The following is an 18,575-nucleotide window of genomic DNA, read 5'->3' as shown; positions in this document are numbered from 1 at the left end:
TATTGTTCTGGAAGGATAGGAAGAGTAGAATCATCCTCCTGCTGTAAGATACATGCAATAAAAGGTTAAAAGAAGTGCAGCATGGCATCTAGGGGCCACTAGTGATGCTTCTGAATGATTTGCTGCTCTGTAGTGGAGAGCACAAGTAGCTGCTCAGGGGTTTAAACAGCCAGAGTTAGGAAATAACAACTTTTTGTCCAGTTGAGGAGAGTCTGTAGAGTGTTATGGACTCTGATGTAAACATCATCTGTAACCATGGTAACTGTACACAACAAAGTTGGCGACAGCAGTAGCTGTAGCAAAATGCTTAGAAGATAAAAAAATTTGTGAATGAGTGGACTAAACCTCCACTCATGAGAAAAAGACAAAAATCATATGACTACAATTAAACTAAAACTAATATATTTTTTTGTCAAAAGACTAAATCTAAATCAGGTGCCAAAATAAACAATGACAAAGTCAAAGGTGAAAGGGGTCACTCATAGTAACGAACACATCCAGAAATCACACCCAACTCTGCAGCTCTGTGGAGCTTTTTATTCTCATGTAGTATTGTTTCCGTTTTATGGCCTGCCATATTATCCACTTTCAACAGCAGCATTTAGCTGTTCTCAGCAAACAAGCTCTGTTAAACCCACTGAATGTTACCTCCCCAGCGCCAAACAGCAAAGTTAGCAACCTGAAAAACAAAAGCAAAACGTTTAGTAAGCTTAAGACTCAGATATTTCCCTCTGGAGTTGGTGGAGACTAAAACAGAGCTCAAAGGAGAGTGAAGATTGCATTTCAACATGTGGCCAGAGACAAAAGTCTGATTGGATGATAATCCTGCTCTGATGTGTAAGAAGGCAATTGTTGGCTAACACGTTATATAACATAATTCTAATGATAACCAGCCACAGTTCATGATTTAGAGAGTGCTTCTTCTCTAGCTGCCAGTAACTTCCCTCTAGAGTATTTTAAACCATAGAATGAGATTTTGTGTAACTTGACTGCTCTTTTGTTTCCTTTGTTTCACCATGTAAGTAAAACAAGTGCTGATGTTGCTCATTAAAAGTCACATGGAGCTGTGGCTGCGATTACTGGCTTCACTGGTCACTGACATAATTGAAACCAAGCTTTAAATTGTTTGTTCAATGAGCATCTTAAGACTCAAGTAGATGAGCGGATAGACAAACAGTAAACAGGGGAAACTCCTGAATTTATGTTCCCACATCCAGAAAAACTGTTGCCCCTTCTGCTGCCGTGATGATTTATGAAATGTTTGTGATATCCCCTCCCTGAAACAAATTTAGAATACAATAGAGTCTACTTGTCTCCTGTCCATAAATCAGATTTCTTTGTGTGTGTTTGTGCAAAAAAGAGCGAGTACAAGTGTTAGCTGCAAAGCACGTTATTTGTCGCCCTTTTCATTCCCTGGTGAGTCCAGTCTGTGTCATTATAGCGTGAAGACGGCCTTTGTTTACGTGTCAAAGTAAAGAGGTTGCTTTGCTGTGAGTGGTGGGTGTGTTTGTTTGCCTGCTTTGAGGTTTCATTATGTGCAGCTGGCAGGGGGAGTTTATGTAGTGGATTTATACAGAGTCGAACTGTAATTGAGTGTTGGAAAAGTGTGTGTGTGTGTGTGTGTGTAGCACAGGGGTCTTGTGCACACATTGAATGCCTGCATGTATATTTGTTGTTGTTTACTGGCGATGACTGTGGTTTATTTGTCTTTGCGTGCGTGCGTGTCAGGGTCTTTTCAGAATCGCAGCAGGAGCATCCAAACTAAAGAAGCTGAAGGCGGCGCTGGACTGTTCCACGTCACAACTGGAGGAGTTCTATTCCGACCCCCACGCTGTCGCTGGTACGTCCCAAACCGCAGCTATTTTTGAGTTTCTGAGTTCTTCTTTTGGTTTATGACCAAAATCCTGAAGCAAGTACAGGTGTAACCTTGGGTAATTTAAAATGTATTTAAAAGTTGGTATGTGTGTGTTTTTATGTCATTGTTTGTCTTTGTTTTCCTACACGTCTACATTTTCAAATAGCATGTGAATTCCATATTATAAATGGCTACCACCCTCTGCAGTGGCAAAAAGATTTCAATAGTCAAAATGATATTCCTCAGTTCACTCAACAGTTTGAATAATATAATAAATTCTCTGTGTTTGTCTGCAAAACTGTCTGGAAAATCTGAAAATATCTGTGGATGTGTGATTTCAGGAGCACTGAAGTCGTACCTGAGAGAACTTCCTGATCCTCTAATGACCCATCAGCTTTATGATGATTGGAACCAGGCATCCAGGCAAGGCTCATAACATTATCACTAGGGATAAAATGTACCAAGACTGTACAATACAGTACACGGTTGTACTGCAAATGTAAAGAAAATTACATGTAAGGATATTTCATCAGACGTGATTAATAACGTGCTCTGCTTTCAATCTTTCCAGCGTGTCGGACCCGGATAAGAGGCTCCAGGCACTCTGGGTCGTGTGTGATAAGCTACCAAAGAACAACAAAACCAACCTGAGGTTAGCCACCAACGTTCGTCACATCCAGACAGCGGTTATGTTAACAAGGCTCTAATTCCTTCTGTTGTGTGAGTGACTGTTCACATCAATACTCATTAAAAACTCCCATGTTTTCATGCAGGTATCTGGTGAAGTTTTTAGCCAAACTGGCTCAGGACAGCGAGGTGAACAAAATGACTCCCAGCAACATCGCCATCGTCCTGGGACCCAACCTGCTCTGGGCCAAGACTGAGGGGTGAGAAGGGGTCGAGAGCATCTTTGTTTATATACAATATGTTTGTCTGATGTTGAATATGAAAATGAACTGTTCAGTTAGTGTATAAAAGCAAAGGTATAGTAATAATCTTTGAGACATGATCCTAGTCTCGGATGGTGGAGTGGATTTCTATAGACTGTTATTTGAGCTTATTTCAGAGTGCCCTTCATTACGTTAGAAAGCATCTAATTTTTGCTCATCCACATGTGTACACCCAGGAGTCTGGCTGAGATGGCTGCAGCTACCTCTGTGCACGTGGTGGCCATCATAGAGCCCATCATCCAGCATGCGGACTGGTTCTTTCCTGAAGGTAGGTTCTGAGTTTCCTCTACAGCTGTCCTACTCCTCCAGGATGGAAATATAACCACTAACATCTGTTACAGATATCAAGATGAAAACAAACCTACACCTATACTTCTTTTGGTCTAAACATTGAGCATTTTTGTCATGGTTTGTCTGGCAGGTTTGTCGAAGTCAGCCTGCCTTCAGTTCTTGTAGCTTAAGCTGAAATGATGACAGACTGTCTTATCCACAATTTACGGTTTTGGGTGCTCATACAGAGAGGGATTATGGGTCAGTTGCTTGTGCTGTTGCCTCAAAACAATAAGGACCTGTGTTGATTTTATGGCTATTTCTGTGCAGAGTTTGCATATTTTTATGAGAATTTTCCTCCCACAATTTGTAGACTGACAAATCCAGGCAGATTTGAGACTTAACAGTCCATTAGTGTGACTATAAGAGTGACTTATCCCTGCTGTGATGGCTCAGTGTTTGCTACCTTCCCACCTAGTGTGAAGACCTGGTGATTCACCCTAACCACACATTATCCTTGATAAGAATAGGGAAAGAAATAAGGAATTAATGGTGCTCATGCCAGTTAAGAACAAAAGGTTGCATATGGGCATCTGTCAAGACTTTGACTTGACTTCCTGCCCAGTGTTTATTTTGTTAAGATAGTTTTGCCAAACATGTGTAACTGGCTGTCCGATGTCAACATCTGCCTCCTCTTACCCATAAAAACCTTGTGTTTTGAGGCTGTTTCCTGCATTTGGTTCAGATTTCAAACCGCCTAACAAGCCACACCACAGCTCCCTTGGATGAAGACTGAGACCCACACGGTCTAGTGGTTAATAAGGCTGTCCAATCATCACAGGTTAGAGGTTCAGTTAAAGATCCCTTCCAGACATGTATTAAGACTCTGCTTGGAACAATAATGTGTGTCTGATATGGTTTTTCCACGAAAAACGTATAATCACCACTTTAAAATCCTTAAAATTGCATCTACTTCTTCTCCCTCATTAAAAATTCCCAGAATCTATCAATATACAAATATATTTCATTTCAGAAGATTAACTGCTGGATACGAGATGTCTCCCACTTCACTGTAAAGTCGATTCTCAGTATATGTGCACTGGAGGCTTAAAGTTTCCACATCACACTTGTGTAAGTTGAATATTGGACCAGAATTGGCTTCCAAGATACTTTTGATGTCACAAATCAAGCTCACAGAGCACAGAGAAACTTTTCCCCCTTCAGCTGATGAATGTGGAAACAGCCTTTTATTGTCAAACTTACACATACATCATCCTGCACAGTGAAGCTTGAACATCTGCCAGAGCACAAAAAAACCAAACTTTTTTTATGGAGGGGGACTTTAAGAAACACCTAGTGTTTCCCCATCAACTACCATGTATCTACTGAGGTGTCACTGACGGCATTCATTCATTCATTCATTATATATCACTCTGAATTAGAGCATTCTCGATAAAATTTCTACAAGATAAAGTTAAACTAGATGGTTCCTATCTGTAAATGTTCTCTTTCTTCTTACAGATGTGGAGTTCAATGTGTCCGGCATGTTTGCGATGCCCACGCCTGCATCCAACCACAACAATCACCTAGATTATGACTGTGGCACCATCGAGAGGAAGCGGCCCGGCAGTATGGTGGGACCAGAGAACGACACAACGCGCAAAGACAAGTAATCAAGCGGGAGTCGCTCAGTGCTGTTGGCACTTTCATGCTTGTCAAATGACTTACTCTAATTAATTGCTTTTGGGGATAATTTTGGCTTTAATCCAGTTGTCTTTTCTGGTCCCTTTCTTTTGCTTCCTGTATATTTTTTTTTTTTGTGGATACAACATGATCCTTACCACTGTTTTACTGACTTCCCTATGTGCTCTGGGGTTGTGGTGATTCTCTGTCCCGGTCTAATCACTGACTCTCTGATCAAAGCTGTGGTGTTTTCTGTTTTTTTTTTCTCCCTCACCGTCTCCCCGCTGTCCCTCTGTAGCACCCCTAACAAGCACTCGGACCACACCCTTCGTAGAGGCAGTAACACCTTAGGTAGAAAGCAGCACACTTCACCTGCCTTCCAGCCTCCTTTACCCCCCGTGGAGACTCCAGGGCAGGGGCACGGGGCCGGGCAGGTCTCCCAGCCCTCGGCCGAGCCCCAGCCCCAGCCGCAAGCTCCACCGGGGGGGTCAGGGCTTGACAGCTCCCAGCATAGCTTGGCGCAGGGTCTCGCTGCACTCGCAGCCGCTCAGCAGCTTCTAGCCCAACACACAGAAGAGCTCAGGTAAGGGCTGCCTCCCTGCCTGCCTGCTGCCGGTGGGAAGTGACACAGCATGCCATACAGACAGATAGACATGCAGACACGTGTTTATGCTTTCAGTGTTCATATTGTGAGGAGACACTCTATGAGAACAGATAAGTTCAGTCTCACTGGCTCCATAAAGCACAGCAGATTATAAATGCATGATTCACTGGTGTCGTGCAGACACCTCCTCTTCTCGTGGTCGCTTCGGTCCAGCTTGTGTTTCTCTACAAAAACCACAAGTTTTCATACACCGCCAGTTACAGCTATGCAGACTTCAGCCCACAGAAAGAGCACAACAATGGCTGCTGTCATTCTGCTCACAGTCACTCCCAGGGCCTCTCTACTTCCCATCCCTCTGCTTTCCTCCCCAAATCACTGGAATCAGCAGGAACGTCACACTAACTGGCCTAAACTGCCTTGAAAAGCCTGGACATTGGTGCCTGTTACGCAACGACTGAAGGGTGTCTTTGATTTAGTTGGTGAAAGGGCAACATTCAACATTCATATCCAGACAGATAACACTATTCAGTTCAGCATTCTTATGGTCCTACAGACTCTATTGGGAAGGTAAATTTAGATAAGACACCCAGATCACATTTAGTGAGGTTTATTATTGCAGCACTTGACATTGTAGCTGTATCTGCTTTGATGACTCTCACCATCAATAAGAAGCTTTTAGTGGTGCATGCGGCGTTTCAGAAAGCTTGATTGTTTAAAAGCTTTTCTTTTTTCCTTTTTTCTCTGTAAAGCAACCCAAAGCTACGTGACTCCACACCTGCCCAGACCCCTCTGCTCCAGAGGAACGGCTCTGGAGGAGGAGGAGGGGGACAGACTGCAGGGCAGCTGGGCACTGGGACCCCCGGGGCTGGACCCATGGGGCCCAGTCCCCATATGATGCGCAGAGGTAAGAGACTGCACACTCAAGTCTAGTACCAAGATTCTCAGTCACTCAGGTCATGAGATATCTAGAGGTATTAAGTTAGAGCCAGCTGGACTTGAAAACGCCTGGAAGAATTTTCTCTTTTCCTTTTTGGGAAATATCTTCAAAAATAAAATCATATTTTATGTTCTGGCATCCCTAAAGATGCTAATCCCTCCTTTGATGTAATCTATGATGCTCTGCTTTTACTCAGAAACTCCTTTTACACTCACGGTAGTCCAGCATGTAGCTGCCTCAGATTTTCACTTCCCTGCACTGGCTTCCTTTAACACGGAGGATTGATTTCAAAGCTTGGCTATTGTTCAGACCGTGCCAACATTTCTGAACTCATAATTCCATCAAATACACAGTATATCCTTGTGTTGAGAATCATGGGTCTTTATTAAATCAAATTCAGACTGAAGTCAAAGGGAGCTTTCAGACACATCATTTTATCATTATTGTTATTATTGGCTCCTTTAAAGAATAGTACATTTTTTGGAAATAAACAGATGTGTACAGATTAAAGAAATGAGAATGTGTGAACTAGTGAGCTTTATAGGTTTAGTAGGCAGATTTTGTTACCATTGGAGAGAGCCAGACAAGCTGTTTCCCTTTATTTCCAGTCTTTATGCTATGCTATGCTAACCAGCTACATATTTACCATACAGAGAGTGCTTTCCATCTCCTCATCTGTCTTGGCACAAAGTGAATACACACAAAGCGTATTTCCCAAAATGTCTCCAAGGTCTTTTCACCTTTTATTGTCGGATTCATTTTTTCAGTTTTTAAATTCTTTTAACTGTTCAGAGGCAACTTTTCTCTCACCGTTTCAAAAATGATTCATTATTTGTATTTCTATTATAAATGGCAACTATTAACATTTACAGATGAAAGTAGCTCATAAACTCTCAAAAAATACATTTGATATTTTTTATGCATCACCAATAATCACAAGATTATCCGTCAACTTTCAGGTACCAAGAAGCAGGCTCCGGCCCCTCCCAAACCCACAAACCCTCCTCCCAGCCAGCCCTGCAATTCAGTGAACCACACCACCACCTCCTCCTCCTCCTCCTCCTCTTCCACCTCCTCCTCAGGCTCATCCCAGTCCTTCAGCCCCACTCCCAGACCCCTGTCGAGCCACTCGCCCAGCTCTCCCACCTCTCCCAGCTCACAGCCATGCACCACCCCCAGGCGCCACTCCAGTAACCAACCCCCAATCCAAGCGCCCAGCCATCCGCCTCCAGAGCCTCCGACACAGGCCAGCCCTCCCCCGCAGCCCACCACGTCGCACGGCCAGCCCGGCGGAGACCAGCAGAGCACGGACCCCTCACCTCCGGACACCCCGACACCTCCAGACACCCCTCCGCCCTCCACCACCACCCACGATGGCGGCCCCGGGGCCGTCGCTCCTCCGTCCCCGTCTCCCTACCAGACAGGCTCACTCCCCCGGCCGCGACCCGTCCCCAAACCCAGGAACAGACCCAACGTCCCACCGCCACCACAGCCCACCACACTGACCAATGACACCAACGGGATCTGTGCCACCGCTTACAAGATGATGGGTGAGTTTCATTTCCTCATATAATGATTGCATGTATTATACTTTGCCATTTGTTTCACTGCTGATGTACTAATGTGCTCTCTTTCTAATAGTCTTGCATTGTAATACCTCCACAGGTTAAAGACGTACTTGTGAGAGGTTTGTTGTTAATTGACACTTGGCACTGGCAGCACCTGCACTTCATGTTTATCTCTAGAACTCTTACTCATCACCACAGCCATTTTTGTACTTGCCTGCAGCCTCTGTCAGTTATCATTTATCCAGACCTGACACCGACTGTCATACCGCACATCACAGTCCCAGAGGCTCCTCGAGCAAAGCAGACATCTCTGACATTCAGTTGTCAAAAACATGTATAAAAGACAAAGAATGTAAACCCACAGGAGGGAAGTTGACAGAACTCTAGTCAGCGATCAAATCATTATCTTGACTGATCTCTACATACTCGTCCTGACACAGATATGAAGTCCCTGGACTGTCACAGAGGAGTTTGTGTTCCCTCCTTAGGGTTTGTATTTTCTACAGTCATCCAGTACAGAACAATATGAGAAGTCATTTCTAGAAATGAGGTGATTCAGTCTAGTGGAGAGAAAATGTAGATGAAGCACATATTTTCTACATTTTTTACATTTTTTGAAACACTTTCATTTAATTGTTTTTTCTTTTTTTTTTTCTTTTCTATTTGGGGTTTATTATATTGTTTTGCTTTCTTAGTTGTTGACACCTATAATCATTGTTTTCTGACGATCCTATAGTTGATTGCTTTTCTGTTCAGTCACCTCTTGCAGATTTCTATCATTTTTAAGATAAGTACACATAACATGATAATCATTAGTGCTGTTTTGCACCTGAAGATCTAATTGATTATAACATTGCACAGCAACAGTAAAAAGAAAAGCATTTGCAGAAGCGAAGGACTGTGATGTGTAAGATGGCAGTCTTGCACCAGGGCTATCATTTATCATGAGTCATCTTCTTTTCCCATCACTGAAATGTGACCATCAGTCGCACTGAGAGGGTTTGAAACCGATTTATTCCTCCTAAAGCAGGCAGACGTGTTTGAAATGCAGAACTGAACTTACAAACTGAAGTCATTTGTTCTGTTTTGTTCTGTTTTTTTTATAATAAAATGTGAAACTGTGTATATAGTTTGTCATTTTCAGTATCGTACTGATTGTGAGTTTTAAATGTCAGTGTCGGTATCAAGCATGCGTAACTCTGACATGCATGTTTACAACTCACTAATGTCTCAGCATGTTGTACGTTCAGTTCGTTTGTGTGTTCAGAATGCATCATCTAACAAACATGTGTTGTATCCATATGTAAATTGGGAATTTCCAACTTCTTCTAGTCACTCAGCTGATAAATTCGAAACTGCTTCACTTCACATTTTTCCAATCTGCTTTCACTGCCTGCTGCACCTTTTGATTCCAGTTTCTGACCAAACACCGCCACCTGCTGTTCAGACCTCCACCCTGACACAAGCGCTTTACACCGCTGAGCCTCTGCTGCTTAAGCTATGGAAAATATTACACTGTTTCACTGGATGGCATAATTGCAACAGCTTTAAATGTTTAAATACAGCAGAGTCGAAGCTGCACATGTTTGTGATTATGGCCATTGTTCATATAATGTGGGCATGAGTAGTGTGTTTATCTTTCTCAAGGAGGTTTATGGAGTGTAGGGAAAACATATTAGGTATTGCTTATAAGCACAAAACAGTGAAACACTTTGTTTAAGTGTTTTCGTTGTAGTCTCATATTAATTAAAAATGCATGTAACTAAAAGGAGTTTTAGCTTTTCACTGTCTGCACAATATGACTTGTTTTCCCTCCATCCTTTGTCTTGCTCTCCAGACCCAGCGATGTCTTTTAAAGGGCTGAGTCGAGCTTTGGTCCCTGAGTTCGCTGTAGACCAGCAGCCAGCCTGCTCCCTGCCTCCTCCCAAAGACTGTGACCTGGACACTGAAAGCACCGTCCTATAAGCAGGAGACGATGAAACGCTTCGGTCTAGCACTCCCCCCCCAGCGCATCTCCTCTCATCATCTAAACACACACACATACACACACGATTCATTTAGTCTCCTCCTGTACAGTATCATCCTAGCATCCCTCCTCAGAAAGTCTGCTGTTATCTTCTCCCAGTCTCCCAGACTTTAATGTGACATAATGCACCTTCTGGCAGCCATGATGGAGGTCCACAGCTGATTTGCATTCTACTAGAGCTGCAGCTAACAATTATTTTCACTATCAATCAATTGTTTTGTCTATAAATCTATAAATGTAAAAGATCCTGTTTTGTCCGACCAACAGTTGAAAATCCAGAGATGTTCATTTGAGAAGCTGCAACCAGCAAATATTTGGCATTTTTGCTCATAACAATGACAAAAACAATTATTCGATTATCAAAATAGTTGCAGGTGAATTTTCTGTTGATCAACTAATCGACCAGTCGTTGCAGCTCTACATTCTAATGTATTTAAAGCATTTATCAGTGTTTGTAACAGCTACATGCATCACTTTCCAAAATTACACATTCATAGTTCAGGTTATTTTTACATTATATATTATATATTACATTACATTATATATACATCATATCTCATGTAACTTTTAGTATGTTGAAGCTGAAACAACTAGTCTATTAATTGATTAACAGACTTAATTGGCTACTATTAATTAATTTGTAACAATTTTTATAAACAATGAGTCATTTTTTTCAAAGTAAGAACGCTGTTTCCAGCTTCTGAAATGTAAATATTTGGCAGTTACTTCAGTCTTCTCTGAGAGTAAATTAAATATCTTTGGGTTCTGGATGTTGGTCAGATAAAACCTTGAATATGTAAACTTTGGTTTTGGGAAGTTGTTACCTGCATTTTTCACTTTTTTTGGGCTTTTTACACAACAAACGATTACTCGAGACAATAATCAGCATCAGTTGATTCACATTAATTGATAGCGTTGCAGCCTGAGTCACAGTACACGTGATCACTGCAGTTTTCTATGTCGCAATGATCTCAGTTTAGAAACACATCACCATACTGGGCTTCTCACTTTGACTTCTAGTGTAACTGCACTGACCTCCACCCACAGCACAACAATCTTCTGCAGGTGGTGCTGTTAAAGCTTGTCATTAGCCATTATTTACCGACAGAGAGTCCGCTTGACCTTCATGATGGTGCCGGATGTCGCTGCGAGGAGAATTGTGACACCACTGCAAAGCCTCTATACTGCAATACACCCACACATATACACACTTACACATACACCACCTCTTTATTAAGACTGTAGTCCCCCCCCCCTGCAGAACAAGCTCCAGACAATCAGCAGAGTCTGAGGAAGGAAGTTTCACCCGTGCATTCAAACGACGCCGACAGTCAACCGTGTTAACGATGATGCAACAGCTGGATGCTGTTACGGAGGAAGGCCGCGTGGAAGTTTGTACCTGGATGGACAGGGTGGGGGGGGGGTCGGAGGAAATGCCAAAATACGGACTTATGAGACTCGTTTGGAATTTGGTGTGAGGTGTTTTTGTATTTTTTAATGTTGAAAATGGCCTTAGAACAATTAAAAAAAAAAGAAGAAGGAGAGGTATTTCTACAGCACAGGGGGAAGGGGAAGAGGTCAGCAGGTGAAGTAGAAACCAAAACTGTTTAAGTGTAGCTGGTGACTGCAGGTTTCCAGTCGTCTCAAACACTTTTTTTTTTTTTTTTTTTTTTTTGTATGGAAACCCCCATCCCTTTCCTCGCTCTTGTATTTATTTACCGAATATAAAATCACACATTCCCTGTGGCTTGACATAATTAATGCAGTCTTTAAATGTAAATCATGCCTTATCGGTTCCCCCAGAACCACCGTAATAAGAATTCAAGCATTATATATTTACTGTATGGAGGATATACTTGGCTCCTAGTACTGCAGTATTTCCAAGAAGCTCTCTTGGTGACAAGTATGTTTCAGGGATGTAAGGAAGGTGATTTGACCCTCTGCAATAGAAGACATGTATGGTTCTGTATTGTTACAACAAAATGTGTCTATTTAAAATGTGTTTTGGTTGATTTTCTAAGCAGAAGTAGCAGGGTTAGCTGCCCTTCCAGCCTGAACGCAGTCAGTATTTTTTGCCTTTCTGTTTCTCCCATCTGTCTCTGTTTCTCTCTGGTGTTTGCCGGCGCATTACACGCAACAGGCTGCGTGTGAGTGAATGTAGTGAAAAGACCGTTTTTAAAGTGCTTAACCAGCCTCTTCATCCGGAACAGAGAGACGCATAAACAGCTGATGTTGCACTTGAGCGCAGGCCAAACTCAATGAGTGGTTTCCTAGTGAACTGGTTTTGAGGATTTTTTTTTTTTTTTTGTCAGTCTTTCCCACTGAGCTGAGAGCACACAGCGCTGTGGAGCCTCAGTAGTGATGTGGTGTTAGATTTTGCCATGTCAAAAGATTTTAAAAAAAAATGGCTTTGTTGTATTTTCTGTGTAAGCTTTGCTTGTTGGCCTCAAATATAATGCAGAGTTTGGTTCCTAGAGAACTCATCCAATATGGTACCAATGGAGAAAGTCTTGGATGCCACAATTGCCCTGAAAACAGGTTTTATTCAGTTTTTCAGAGACAATCAAGCATTAATAATCCCCTCCTTGCTCTCTTTGCTCCTGTACCTCGCTGCCTTATCCCTCGGCATTAAGACGAACAAATGCCATTAAACTAGAAGTGATAATGCTGCATTTTTAAGCTCCATAGTTTTGTATGTATGCTGTCTGGTGAGCTTAAATAAGGAATAAAAACATGTAATATGAATGCTTGGTTATACCCCCTTTCCAAAGAAAATAAAGTATATGAAGAAACTATACAAATGTGACTATGATTAATGTGTTTGTGTGTGACAGCTAATAACTTCTGTTTAGGTTTGTCTAAACCACAGATGGATGAATTCACGGTGAAATAATCTTTAATGTTTAGAAGGAAAACCTGCAGCCTCTTGGCCTTTAATGATATGACTGAACACTAGTTTTAAAAGAAAAGGTGCTATTTAAAATATATTTAAGTGACTGTTATTCATTGTGTGTATAAAAGCACAGTTCTTTGTGCTATTGAAAAATACTGCACTGTTTTGAAAAGGTCATGAAAGCATTAATAACTTGTCAAAATACATAAAGATGCAGTGGTGGAAAGTAAGTACATTCACTCAAATACTGTACATAAGTAAAGTTTTAAGGTACTTCTACTCTACTTTAGTATTTCCATTTGATGCTACTTTATTCTTCCACTCCACTGAATTTCAGAGGGAAATATTGTACTTTCTACTCCACTACATTTATTTGACAGCTTAAGTTACTTTTCAGATGAAGATTTGACACAATGGATAATATAACAAGCTTTTAAAATACAACACATTGTTAAAGATGAAACCAGTGGTTTCCAACCTTTTAGGCTTTTGATGTCTTACAAAAAGCAGTGTGTAGTCGGGTCACATTTCAGATGTCTTTGGGTTGTTAACAGCTCCACCAAATAGTGATTTTTCCCTCTAAACTTCTCACATGGTTTCATTTCAATAAATATTCAAATGATCCAATATTTCTCCAAAAATCAAAGATTAGAGAAAAAGTCCCAAAACTGAAAGCAGATTTGTGTATCAGAACTTTGTTCTTCTTTCCTCTCCCATTAATCATCTCATAGCCCCGCAGATTTATCTGGTGACCCTTTGGAGGGGCCCGACCCTTAGGTTGGGAACCACTGGACTAAACACTGATGCTTCAGTATTAATAATCTAATGATGTCATATATAATAATATATCAGTCAGAGGGACCTAACCACTACTTTTACTGCAATACTTTAACTACATCAAGCTCATAATACTCATGTACTTTTACTTAAGTAGGATTTTTCATGCAGGACTTTTACTTGTAATGGAGTATTTTTACAGTGTTGTATTGGTACTTTTACTTACTTCTTCCACCACTGTTAAAATGTCACTGAATTGTTCATTCAGTAGAACAGTACAGGGATTCTGATGAAGAAAAATACCTGAAAATAACAGCACTGATTTGGGTTTCTGAAGGCTGATACTGATATTTTTCATTGAAGCTGAAATGTAAATATGCTAATAGTATCTTACATTTATACAATTTAACTTCTAACATAACTAGTGTACAGCAGGTATAATATTTACCATGTTCACCCAGATAGTTTAGCACGTTAGCATGCTAAAATGCTAGATGCTAGAATTGCTAATTAGTATGGAAGCAAATCACTGCCATAATAATGTGAATTATATCAGCAACTGAATACCACATTTTGAAATGTAATCACTACTGACTGTGTAATGTTGAAATTTAAATTCCACTAAATTTGTTACTGTAATATTTGACTTTGAAAACCATATTTATGAATGTATGTGCTCTAAATTTCACTTTGAGAAATTCTCAATAGTCATTTTCAAGTTGTGCAATTTCAAAAACTTTATTTCTAGTATATTTATTTTAGGGTTCTCAATTCAGATAAAATTCTGATGCCTAATGTTCAGAAGCTTTATTCAAGTTGCTCTATTTCAATAAGCTCAGTTCAGATCTAAAAATTCAAGTCAAGTCAAAAACTCAAACTCAGCTTGCTAAAATACATACACATGAAATTCAGACAGTAAAATTCAGATCTGAACATACGGGACATCAAGGAGAAGCAATCAAGCTTGAAGGAATCGATCCAGCTGATGGCCCGTTTGGTTATCAAATGTCATTTATGAACTGAATTGAGCAACTTGAATATAGCTTTTGAATATTAGGCACGTGAATTATCCGAATTTAAGAACCCTAAAATAAATGTATACTAGAAATGAAATTTCTGAAATGCATAACTTGAAAGTGACTATTGAGAATTTCACAAAGTAAAATGAATACTGTATTAATTCATAAATATATTTTTCAAAGTCATATATTTCAGTGGAATAAATTCAGTGGTATTTAAATTTCAACATAATGCAGTCAGTAGTGATTACATTTCAAAATTTGGTATTCAGTTGCTGATGAATATATAGAATGTCATTAGTTTTTTATTTAGTATTAGTACAAGTATTCAGTCATAAACCAAAGTAGACTAATTAAAAAACATGACCTGATAGTACTAAATTTTGAAATGTAATCACTACTGACTGCATAATGTTGAAATTTAACTACCACTGACTTTACTGCACTGAAATATTTGACTTTGAAAAATATATTTCTGAATTCATAAGGTCTTAATTTTACTTTGCAAAATTCTCAGTAGTTGAGCAATTTCAAAAACTTAATTTCCAGTATACATTTATTTTAGGGTTCTCAAACTCAATAGGAGTATTAGATTCATTATCAGGAGGCACAGATAAAGTAAGGCAGTCTTTACTTTCAAGCATGATATTTTTTATAGATCAAAAACATATCCTTCATCTGAAAGCATTGAACCAAACATAAAAGGTAAAACAACCACAAAACATGAGCAACTTTCCATGAAAACATATAAAACAGTTATAAAAGGGAACCTGAAGGCAACAAATAAATAAATCTAACTAGACTAACAGAAGTGTAATCATTTTAAAATCTAAATATCCAGGGAGGGTAAATGCTACCAGCTGCACATCTTAATACATTAACTGCACCAACATGCAATTGATTTGGACAAGAAACACTGTTACTACACTAGTAGCAGCTAGGATTGCATTTTACGAGATCACAGTCACCTCGTAAGCTGGACTAAAGCTGTGCAATAAGAAGAAATAGAAACAGTAATTTCCTGATGACACTTGAAATCCCAATAAGAAAATAAACTAGGACTTCGATGACACACAAGCAAACAATACAAAATGAAAACGCTGAGCAGTGCATAGCAAAAACAGTGAATTTACAATCTCAACAATAGTTCATCAACATGAAATACAACAAAACTACAGATACGCTGTAGATCAGAGAAGCGGGAAATGACCATTTACAGTAGGATGTTTTCTTTCCTCCACATGTTTAACAGCTCATTCATCCAGCAGCCTCCCACTTCTTTAAACAAGGCTGAAATACTCAACAAAGAGCACAGCTATTAGCTGTCCTCTCTGCCCGAAGCACTCAGCTCAACCTTCACGTAAAAGCTGGCATTTATCTTTCTGTACTGACAAAAAAAAAAAAAAAAAGACACTAACTGTTGAAAAGATTTACTATTCCACCCACACACGTCATGAAACAGATGATTTATGAGTCAGATTTCATAATGCATCTCATATAATGGTGTGCTGATGTAGTCGGTGTCACCTCACTGTGAAAGGTGCAATATTGTTCAAGTGTTCTGAATGATGGTTTGCAAATAAATGAGAGTCCTCGTAGGAAGAACAAACATGCTGAATGGCTGACAGCTGCGGCTCCTATAATTCCTGGTATATCTGCTGCAAACTGGCGTGATTGGACAGATTTCAGTGGTAGTTTAAGATCAGGATTGAGTCCAGTTGGGATGTGATGGCTGGACTTTGTGACACTGCTTCTAACAAAAGTGGGCAATCTCAAGTGTTAACCACTCGAGCAAATATATAACAATGTCTTCATCCTTGATCACACGGTTACAGGGAGCTGAAGCAAAAGTTAAACATGACCACCCTCTTGTATACTGGCAGCTAGGTGGCTAATGCAACTTTTTCATTGATAATTTAGAGATGTAAATCTGAAATGTGCTGAAAGTGTGAATGACTTTAGCTCCCTGTGTAAAGGAAGTAATATTAAGGAATAGACATTCTGGGAAATATATTTGCTTTCTTGCTGAGAGTTAGATAAAAAGATTGACACCACTCTCACATCTGTGCTGTAAATATGAAGCTACAGCTTAGCTTACAGTTGCAGTTAGCTGAGCTTAGCATAAAGAGTGGAAACACAGGGAAACAGCTAGCCTTGCTTTGTCAAAAGGTAAAAAAGTCCACCTCCCAGCATCGCTAAAGCTCACTAATTAACATGATCTTGTTTCATCCTGGAGTCTTGCCGTCACCATGAGGTTATCGGGCAACCAGCAAAGACTTTGGGAAATCACTGCTCCCGGCCAAGAAAGAGTCCTGCATATGCTAGTAGGCTAGTAATCAATTTTCTTGCACATTTTTGTACCGATTAATTATTAAACAAGATAAAACATGTTAGTGAGCTTTAGTCCGGCTGTCCTTGGACAGAGCCAGGCTAGCTTTTTCGCCCCGTTTCCAGTCTTTATGCTAAGCTAAGTTAAGCTAACTGTCATCCAACTCTCAGGAAGCATAGAATCATTTTCCCAAAATGTCGAACTGTTTTAAATTCCCATAATACATGGGAGGCAGTGAGTAAAACTAAACTACCAGATAACTGTCGTCAGTCTACATCTACGCTTAATCTTTACAATTTTTCAAATATGATCTGATAGAAAATATAAACTTTATATAGTCATATAATAAACATAGCAACTTATCTGTAAATATCCACACCAGTTGTTTTCATTGCTAACATCTCATTTTAATGCAGCATCGAGATGCAATGAAGTGATTAAATGTACATGGATGGTTTCTCATATGTATCTATCTTTCTATCTTGTGTTAAAAAGAGATGTACACAATGGAAAAAACTGGTTTAACTCTTCAGTGTGTGTTGAGTTCCTGTTGACCTTTCGAGACCTGAATGTTCCTGCTCTACCCAGCACCTGAAATAACAGCACTGCTGCACACGGGGCACTCGTTAACTGTTGTAATTATCTACAGATTTTCATTTTTGTCTCTTTCTATTTGCTATAGATGAAGTGGTCTCTCTTCCCGTTGGTTTCGAGTGTCTCTGTGTGTGATCTTGGCACTTTGGTTTTGGAGAGCAGACTGAAAATGGAGCCGACCGGCCTGTCGGTTTGGCCCGACATCCGCTCGCATTTCTTTCTTCTACCAGGCCAGAGGGGAAGACAGTCTGGGGCTTCTGGGGTTTTCTGGGGTCTGCGTCTCATTGAGAGCTCTCTGCAAAAACACAAACCCATAATCTGATCTGATTTATACTCATTTTGACTGGATAATAGTGCACATATTTCCAGATTTAGATCACAATTGGTTATTCCACAGAATAACTTTCTAGCTGCATGCTGTCTGCACTCTGTGTGAGAGCATACGTACTTATTTTTGTAGGTCTGAATCTGTCAAACACCTGCTGTGTATGTCAAAATATGAGCTGCACACTTTCAGGAGCAAGTCAAACTTAGCCTGCCTGGTTCTCTCTATACATTCAAACAGTACGGTACGGTATTAGCTCACCTCAAACTTGGACATGAACTCCGCAAATATGCCGAAAAAGGACTCTGTGTTGGAGGACTTGCTGTCCTCTCCGAAGTAGGAGGCCACCTTGGAGAACTCCTCCATTGCTCGGGTCTGCAGAGACTCAAGAGACTGGATCGCAGGGTGGCTGTTCTCCAGAAAGCTCTGTAAGGTGCAGTAGGTCAAACATTTAAAAGGGGCACTCCACTGATTTTACACATCAAAGACAGTTTACTTGTCACTCTGTCTTCTGTGGCTCTGGAGGAGCTTTCAGTAGCCCTGATGATGTCACAGTGATGTCATCAGGGTTATGTCAGCTTGGGCTTGGAGACTACAAATGTGCAAGCCTGCATGACAAACTGTAGGTGTGGAAAGATGTGGGCATGTATGGAGGATTTAACAGAAGATGCTATCAAGATGGATTATGGGAAATGTAGGATGTTTTTGGAGCTGGACCCATACTAAGGACTAAAAGTCAGGATAT

The 18,575-nt window shown here is 40.4% G+C and overlaps 2 protein-coding genes across 8 annotated transcripts in view; one reads left to right on the top strand and one right to left on the bottom strand.

The window, feature by feature from the left end:
- arhgap17a (Rho GTPase activating protein 17a) overlaps nt 1-12,652 on the top strand; it is a 31,868-nt gene extending 19,216 nt beyond the window's left edge. For 2 of the 5 annotated variants that reach the window (XM_067575710.1, XM_067575709.1), the window contains 10 exons: nt 1,729-1,840; nt 2,197-2,278; nt 2,427-2,507; nt 2,629-2,742; nt 2,982-3,073; nt 4,597-4,744; nt 5,057-5,341; nt 6,112-6,266; nt 7,259-7,849; nt 9,705-12,652. In XM_067575710.1, the coding sequence (XP_067431811.1) occupies nt 1,729-1,840; nt 2,197-2,278; nt 2,427-2,507; nt 2,629-2,742; nt 2,982-3,073; nt 4,597-4,744; nt 5,057-5,341; nt 6,112-6,266; nt 7,259-7,849; nt 9,705-9,832 (1,788 nt within the window). In that variant the 3' untranslated portion in view covers nt 9,833-12,652. Of the gene's footprint in view, nt 1-1,728; nt 1,841-2,196; nt 2,279-2,426; nt 2,508-2,628; nt 2,743-2,981; nt 3,074-4,596; nt 4,745-5,056; nt 5,342-6,111; nt 6,267-7,258; nt 7,850-7,964; nt 7,987-9,704 lie in introns of all 5 variants that reach the window. The other 3 variants (XM_067575713.1, XM_067575712.1, XM_067575711.1) reach the window with 2 other exon arrangements.
- A 3,303-nt stretch (nt 12,653-15,955) lies between these two features.
- grid2ipb (glutamate receptor, ionotropic, delta 2 (Grid2) interacting protein, b) overlaps nt 15,956-18,575 on the bottom strand; it is a 50,790-nt gene continuing 48,170 nt past the window's right edge. For all 3 annotated transcript variants that reach the window (XM_067575706.1, XM_067575708.1, XM_067575707.1), the window contains 2 exons: nt 18,092-18,256; nt 15,956-17,800 (listed from right to left, as the gene is read on the bottom strand). In XM_067575706.1, the coding sequence (XP_067431807.1) occupies nt 17,729-17,800; nt 18,092-18,256 (237 nt within the window). In that variant the 3' untranslated portion in view covers nt 15,956-17,728. The remainder of the gene's footprint in view (nt 17,801-18,091; nt 18,257-18,575) is intronic.

Source organism: Thunnus thynnus, chromosome 20, assembly GCF_963924715.1.
Source record: "Thunnus thynnus chromosome 20, fThuThy2.1, whole genome shotgun sequence".
NCBI lineage: Eukaryota > Metazoa > Chordata > Actinopteri > Scombriformes > Scombridae > Thunnus > Thunnus thynnus.
The sequence above is the reverse complement of the archived record's forward strand: the minus strand, read 5'-3'. Positions and strand labels throughout refer to the sequence as shown.